Consider the following 8,086-nt stretch of genomic DNA (forward strand, 5'->3'; position numbering starts at 1 on the left):
TTACCAGTGGTTACCAGTACATTACGATGGGTTACCAGTGGTTACCAGTACATTACGATGGGTTACCAGTGGTTACCAGTACATTACGATGGGTTCCTTGGTAAATGCTGGAAATAGCCTAAGTACAAGTTCAGTAAGAGAACTGGAGCCACACCTGAAACGTTGTTACCTTTAAAAAAGTAGCGCTCGTCTTTTCCCCATGACCAGACATGGACGAAGGCATCGATGCTTTGCATGGGAATTCCACGCCAGCCAGTGAGGATTTGGAGGGGGTCCCCGTAGCGAGTTCTGTTGTTGCGGTTTTCATAGAGCCAGTACCAGCTGTTGCGGAAGAAGTAGGTATTGAATCTCACCCTCACCTCACCATATTGGTTCCTCTCCTTGCGAATCCAGTCAAACACTGTATCAAATGATCCTTTACATGAACCTGGATAGAGAAAAAAAAATGCAGCCACTTGTCACTGTAAGCATCACACTCATAATTGTCTGAAATGGAGATAGTATGTGGCTAGCACTTCATGTTGGAATGTCTTAAAGCAAGCATCACAGAAGACTGAATTTTAGGAGTTAGCAGCCTGGATGCAGTTCTACAACCACCCTAAGTGCAGCCGGCACATGCTCTCCATAGTCTAATCTGGTTTCATGAGAGCTTTCACATTTGGTTCCGGGCACACACAAACATGTTTCTACTGGAGGATGACAATGTGGCCAAAACAGGCTTTGGAAGTCAGGAGTGGGAGCACATAGGAACAGAACTGGGATGGCGTGTGAGGGTCTGGGAATGGAAGTGCTTGCTTTCCCCGTTTGGTACCTGTGCAATAACCAACCTTTTTCTTTCGTTTTTTAAAGACTGGATTTTTAAGTGTGTGTGTGTGTGTGTGTGTGTGTGTGTGTGTGTGTGTGTGTGCGTGCTCACAGGGGCTAGAGGTGTTGGATTCTCTGGATCTGAAATTACAGGTGCTTATGAGCCACCAGATGTGGGTGCTGGAAATTAAACCTCTGGAAGGCGCTCTTAACTGCCAAGCCATCACTCTGCCCCACCATTTGTATTAAATAGCGAGCGGTGTCTGGCATAATGACTGAAACTTTGCAGTAAAGCTGATGTCTGGAAGCACCGCTTCTTAGAGTGGCTTTGCCTTCACATAGCTCTGGAATGCTAAGGCAATGAAGAGCCCTGGGTATGTAAAAGCCATGATGTCCTCTGTCCTCACCAGTGTGGAAGGAGAAGAGAAGGCACAAATAGGATTGTTGCTTCTCACCTATAGCCCTGTGTGGTCTAGTGTGATCATTTTAAAAGCCGGCAGACAGTTTGAGGGCAGCTCCTCAGCCATGCAACCTGATTGGGGATCAGCCTCCTTATGAGCACAGAGCAGAGCCTGCTGGCTTTAACCTCCTCAGTACCCTCTGAGCTGGGTCTGCCCTAGACCATCTTACCATATAGTCTTTGAATTGCTTTTCTGTCTGCCCAATCCAACTCAAAGGCAGGCTCCTGGGGAATGTAGTTTGGTTGCATTATGGATCCCACCCTGTAGGTGTGAGGCAATCCAAGGACGTGGCCAATTTCATGGACAGCTACCTAGGAGGGGAACACAAACCACAGGTATAGGACCAAACCTGAGTCTTTGACGTTGCTAGGACCAATCACTGAATTATAGATAGAGGCCTGGCCTGTTCCCAGTGCAGAGTTGTGCTTGTTCAGGAGAGAAACGGTGACTACTGGGGAACCACCACCAGAGATTTGCTAAACTTTCTAGAAGGCTGTGCGCACCAAGGAAAAGCAGTGGCTCTGAACTTGGGCTAGTGTGCTTTGCCTTCCCAACAGAGCCGCTGGAGTCTCTTACTTTGAGAAGGCTGATGCCTGTGTCACTGGAGAGAGGAGTGAAGTGCTCGTCATCATCAAAGTGGATCTCGCCCAGACGCCAGGCATGTGCAAACTCCTGTCCACTCCCATCAAACACCCGTGGGCAGCCCAGGTGCCGGCCTGGTGTGGGGAGAGGGGTGGGTAGCAGTGAATGAAGGTGCCCATCTTGAATCCCTCCCTAACAGCACAGACTTTGACAGCACCACAGCTTCCTGGAGCTGGTGCAGCTATTGGCCCTGTGGAAGCTCTGTGGGCACAGACTGAGCTGCCTGGTGTCTGTGAACTTTGAGGCTATAAAGACTAGAAACAAGCAGGGCCTGTTGGCGCATGTCTTTAATTCCAGCACTCAGGAAGCAGAGGCCAGCAGATCTCAGTTCTGGGCCAACCCGGTCTATAGCAGGAGTTCCAGGATAGCCAGAGCTACACAGGAAAACCCTCATCTTGAAAAAAGAGCCGTGGGCTGGTGAGATGGCTCAGCGGGTAAGAGCACCTGACTGCTCTTCCAAAGGTGCAGAGTTCAAATCCCAGCAACCACATGGTGGCTCACAACCATCCTTAACAAGATCTGACTCCCTCTTCTGGAGTGTCTGAAGATAGCTACAGTGTACTTAAATATAATAAATAAATAAATAAATAAATAAATAAATTAAATAAATCTTTAAAAAAAAAAAAAAGAAAAGAAAAGAAAAAAGAGCCGTAAAAAGTAAAAAACAAAACAAAACCAAACCAAAATGATTAGAAACATCTAGATGCTAACTGTGCTGTGTGTACTCTCTCTCCTCTCCTCCCTCCTCTCTCCCCCCTCCCGTGTGTGTGTTGCCAGTGCTGGTGAAGGTGATGGCATTAGAGCTGGGTCCCCTTGTTACTTTTGTCACAAGCCATGTCTTATGCACCCTAGAATTAGGAAATTAGCCCGTGAGAGCAGCAAGGTGGATGGGAACACCTCTAGTCACAGATGGGCTGTGGAAGACAGGTTATTTGTCCAGTCTGCCAACAAGGAGGTAGTGGTAGCTTTATGTATAAGTCTTCTCACAGGTCAGTACACTGTACCTGCTGTGTCTCCGTGTGCCCAGGAGAGTGGGTGTTGTCCTCCAGGCATGTGAACCCCAACAGCTAAGACCTTAAAATCCACAGAGAGTAGAACCCCTTTCCCCCCTTAGGTGTTCTCTCTAAAGAATCCCAGCAGGTAGGAGTTGGAACTACACCACTTGGGCCAACAAGGCAATCAAGCCGATTGGCCCAGGTTGCCCTAAGCATCATACTGGGCATAGGGCCTTGATGGAAGACCCCGAGGGTGCCTGCAGAGTAGGTAGGAAGGATCTTGTCTGGCACCCCTCTTACCTCTCCCAAAACCCAGCTTTATGTCCACCATGGTGCCAGGGCCAGTGAGGTCCTCCCGGAAGTCCAGTGGTGTCACCTCACTCCACATCCTGAAGGCCAGTCTAAAGATGTACCTCTGCTCATCCCCAGAGAGTTGGCTGCTGTAAGCATCTCCCACCAGCCTCCAGGTCAGTGTCTTCTTGGAGAAGGCCCTGCTGGCCCCAGTGTCTGAGGCGTCCTCCTGTTGCCCATCTGGCTTGGGGAGCAGCATTTGAAGAAAGCGCTTTTGTCGAACCCTGGGCCGGAGACCTAGAGAGGTCGGCAGAGCTGCTGGGGTTGGCAGGGCAGCCCGAGGGGGCAGCCGTGTGTCAGGAACCCCACAGCGTGGCTTGTTCATAGCGGCCAGTGTAGGTGAGTCCAGTTCCCCGCTGGCTGGCAGTCTGTTCGCCTTCTGGAATCTACGTACAGCTTGAGCCAAGGTGAATCCCACAGGGACCCCTGCTGACTCCTTTGGGCTAGGCATCTCTGACCAGCCGTATTTCAATAGGAAGCTCTGTGGGAAAGAGAAGCCCTAAGTTCATAGGGTTGCTTCCTGCTGGAACTTTTCCTGTGCTGTGGTGGCTACAGAGAGGCAGGGGATACACAGAGTGAAGCTAGAGATAAAAGGACTTTATCCAGGGTCTACCAGAGTGGAGTCATGGGTGCCACATGGCCCGCGGAGGGGCAGAATTGAAGCCAGCTAGGTGGTGGGACTGGAGGGAAGGGGCCATGCCAGAGGGCAAGGCTGGAGGTGGATACACACTATGGACTGGTGGGTTTCTAGCATGCAGGGGCAGGGAAGGCAGGGGCTGTAGGGGTGTCCTTGGTATCCAAAGCAAGTTTGGCCCATCATAGCTTCTCACTGCCCTCCACACTAGGGGCACCCTGGAGCCAGGAGTATCGGGGAACCAGAAGTTTAAGGGAAATCTTGGTCATCTGTCTGCTTGAGGTAAGACCCACACTTCAGAGCCATGACTGGAGAAAGGGACCCTGGTCTGGTTGTAGCAGTGAATGGCACTCAGTAGCACTTTGCGGGGATCCATGCTGGTACTGTCTTTTCTCTGTATACCCAGGCGGGCAGGAGGCCAACCGAGGGATGCCATCAGCACAGTGCCTTAGACTCTGACAGCAGCACATGTTCACCTTCAAATGTCTGCTGACATTTAAAGCTGCTCTCTGCAGGCTCGATCCTGCCTAGACACGGATGCTTCTAGGGTTAACATCAGACGGAACTAATGCAACTCTGTGGGAGAGGTGGTTGCCTAGCAGAGGCTCCAGGTTTCATTCCCAGCTCCACAAAGCAGGCTCTCTGCCTCTGCACGGCTATCTTTCCATGGTATGCTCTGGCCCCTACGTGTGTGTGTGTGTGTGTGTGTGTGTGTGTGTGTGTGTGTGTGTGTGTGTGTGTCTGCTGCTCTCTGCATCTCCTCTTACCTGAGCAGCATGAAGGTCAGCAATGGGCTTGGCCCGGCTCAGGGGAGATGGCTCCAGGTCCGAACGGTCCCGGCTGTGGAAGAGCCTCTCAGGCTGGGTGGGCTGGGGTGCAACTAGCCAGCAGAGCAGCAGCGTCAGACGCAAGACAGAGGCAGCAAGCATGGCTTCACTGGGACTCTGGTCCCCCTACTGCATCCCTGTCTCCCCTCCTAAGGAACAGGGCATGGTGGGGTCCTTTTATAAGCAAGCAAGCATTTTGTCACCCAGCTGTGAAGTGTGCCTGTTAGGAGGCTGCTTCTGAGGCCCAAGCAAGCTGCCTTTGAAGACCCCAGGGCCACTCTTCTCACGGGTGTGACCATCCCTCTTCCTTCAGTTCTGGATCACAGAACTTCTGAGTGGTGAACTTGTGGATTGCTCTCCTGTGTTGACTTTAGTGATTGGGTTTGCTCCTAAATGAACTGAGGGAGAAGTGCTGGGTGCGTCCACCTGTGCTGCTATAAGGCAGAGCCCACCCCCTGACAACGTGCCTTTAAGGACCCAGCCTAAACTTCGCAACCTTCAAAACCTTCATAACCTTCAGTTTGGTTTAAAGTCTCCATTTTCTGGGTGGCCTGGGGCTTAGGACATTTGAATTTGTTTCTCAAACTTTCTTTTTTTTTCTTACTGGTGTTTTTGAGAGAGAGAGAGAGAGAGAGAGAGAGAGAGAGAGAGAGAGAGAGAGAGGAGAGAGAAGTCTAGGGTAGGTAAGATAGCTTAGGAGGTAAAGGCACTGACTGCCAAACTGGATGACCTACATTCAATCCCCTGACCCCACATGTTTGGAGAGAACAAACTCTCGAAAGTTGCTTTCTGATCTCCAGGGGGTGTGTCCACCTGTGCTGCTGCAAGGCAGAGCCCACCCCCTGACAACGTGCCTTTTAGGATCCTGCCTATGGCTTTATAACCCTCATATCCTTTACTGTCTAAAGAAATAGTAAATGATGTGATTTAAAAATTAGAATGTCTATTCAACATAGAGCAAGAAAAAGAGTTTCCCTGTGGTGGGCAGTACCATGCTGAATTCTCTTGCAGACACATATGTGTATGTCTGTAAAGTGTACATTGTACATGTGTCACAACTCCATAGAAAGCCCTGGGTACCCAGGTGTTCCTGAATATAGCTACTTACTGTAGAATCCTAATGTGTGGTCAGTGAGTCTATGTGAGGATAAACTAGAACCACTGAGGCCTGTAGCAAACTACATACATACGTACATACATATATACACACATACTACACAGCCTGAAGGAGTAAAAGGAGGCAGGCCTGAGCCCCGAGAGTCTAGAGCTGAGCCTGGAATCTCACAGTCCCCATCTGCACCCAACCCCTGCCTTGCCTAGCTCGAGGCCCCGCTGTGACCGGTACCATTTGGCACCCGAGATGGAAGAGCATACATGAGACATCTGTAGGACCCTCGTGCTCTGCTGCCTGTCGGTGGCTTGTCTCTCCTTCGGCCCCCCTAGGAGCAGTGGCACCCCCTTTCATCAGCTCTTCTGCTTTCTTTTCAAGCTGCCTCAGCTGGTTCCTCTCCGTCCTCCATCAGCCCCGCACCTGCCGTGGCGAGTCCAGCATCCAACCGCTCGTGCACCTCATTGCCAAATGTTCCATCTTTTCTAGAGTCCAAAATGGTCACTTCTGAAAATCCTGAAGTCTGGCCTGTTTTCCTTCAGAGAGGACAGTCCTGTCCTTTCACTAGTAGAGACCTGTCCCTTGTTCTGCTTTAAGGTGACGAGCAGCGGAGAAGGTTCCTGGGTGATTCCTGCACTGTGCGCATCTGTGATCACTGGGTGACCTGGAGATCCGTAGCAATCGAAGAAAGATGAATTACAGCCTTGCTGGCTGGCAGCAGGGAGATCCAGTTTCTGTAGACTGATTTAATTGTCAAAGGGCCATCAAAAGTCTATTTATTGATTGTTACACAAAAGTTGTTTTTTGGGGGTAGGTAAAACAAGTTACTCATCCCAAAGCCCCCAATCTAATCTATGTTTCCTGAAGGAAAACCTCACTCCCCTGAAACATTAGTCCTTTCTGTGCACTGGTTGCAGCACTCAATAATGCACGATATGTCAGGTGACCAATGTTGTGTGAAGGCTTTAAGCTCCTTCAGAAAACCAACTCTATAGATAACAAACAGAAAACAATTGTGTTTTCCTACAATGACTTCTTCAAGATCAGAGTATTTCTAGGAAACAACTTTTCATTCTGGTGTCTACCCTAGATGCAGTGAAAACCAACTATTTCATTCTAATGTTTACCCTAGATGCATTGGTTTCTATTAGGTTTCCTGCTACATTCAGCCTTGAAAACAATGGGAGGAAAGAAAGGGAATAGAGGGCTGGAGTGAAGGCTCAGGAGTTAAGAGCACTGGCTGCTCTCAACTTCCAGAGGACCTGGGTTCAATTCTCAGCACCCACATGGCAGCTCACAGCTGTCTTTAACTCCAGTCCCAGGGGATCTGACACCCTAACACAGACATACACGTAGGCAAAACACCAAAGCCCATGAGATAAAAATCATATTCCCCAAGGTTTCTCTGTGTAGCCCTGGCTGTCCTTGAACTCACTCTGTAGCCCAGGCTGGCCTCAAACTCAGAGATCTGCCTGCCTCTGTATCCCAAGTGCTGAGATTAAAGGCATGTACCACCACATACTGGCAAATTAAATCATTTAAAAATGGAATAGAAATCTGTTCACTGAGTTTTCTGGGAGGAAACTTGGTCCTGTGGTACAGTATTCTGATAAACAAGGTTTTCCTGTGGGAATTTAATTTGCACAAAGGTTTTGATCCTCACGACTTTGCCTTAGCCAAAGGCTCAGGAATGAACTGTTTTAGGATGTGTGTGTTCACATGTGCACTACGTGTTTGGTGTGAGTGTGAAGATCACAGGGCAACTCTGTGGGTATCCCTTCTCTCAGTCAGTTCTAAGTGTTTCAAGAATCAAACTCAGGTTGCCACATTTGCATGACAGGGCCTTTACTCATTGAGCCATTTCGCTGGTCTCAAAGTTGACTATTAAGGCTAGCTGGCACTGCTGACACAGCAGCCTGTGCACAGGGCTCCTGACCCAGTGCACCTCAGCTCCAGAGTCAGTCCACTGTGGCAAAGGCTCCCTGTTTCTTATGTGGTAGAATAGCATTGTAATCCAAGATAGTGTCTCCAAAAGGGAGCGCTCAGTCAGCATAGCTGCTGACCCCAAGGCTCCTGCACATCCAGCACCCGAGAAGCTGAATGAATGTGAAGGTGCGGCCAGCATCCTTAGCACTATCATGCTTGTTCTTCCCCAAGGACAGGCGTCCTCCACAGAAAAGGGTTCCTTGAGAATGGGGGAATTTGAAAGTTAACAGTGTGAATATGATTTTCTGGAGAGAGAGAGAAAGAGAGAGGGAAGGGGG

At 49.6% G+C, this 8,086-nt stretch overlaps 1 protein-coding gene across 2 annotated transcripts in view; it reads right to left on the reverse strand.

The window, feature by feature from the left end:
• The window catches only part of Mmp21 (matrix metallopeptidase 21), a 6,368-nt gene extending 1,543 nt beyond the window's left edge, over positions 1-4,825 (reverse strand). For both annotated transcript variants that reach the window (XM_021216603.1, XM_021216594.1), the window contains exons 1-5: positions 4,655-4,825; positions 3,203-3,734; positions 1,842-1,981; positions 1,435-1,576; positions 170-427 (exon numbers count right to left, since the gene is read on the reverse strand). In XM_021216603.1, coding sequence (XP_021072262.1) covers positions 170-427; positions 1,435-1,576; positions 1,842-1,981; positions 3,203-3,734; positions 4,655-4,816 — 1,234 coding nt within the window. In that variant the 5' untranslated portion in view covers positions 4,817-4,825. The remainder of the gene's footprint in view (positions 1-169; positions 428-1,434; positions 1,577-1,841; positions 1,982-3,202; positions 3,735-4,654) is intronic.
• Between the last annotated feature and the right edge of the window lie 3,261 nt (positions 4,826-8,086).

This window comes from Mus pahari, chromosome 1, assembly GCF_900095145.1.
Source record: "Mus pahari chromosome 1, PAHARI_EIJ_v1.1, whole genome shotgun sequence".
In the NCBI taxonomy this organism is placed as follows: Eukaryota; Metazoa; Chordata; class Mammalia; order Rodentia; family Muridae; genus Mus; species Mus pahari.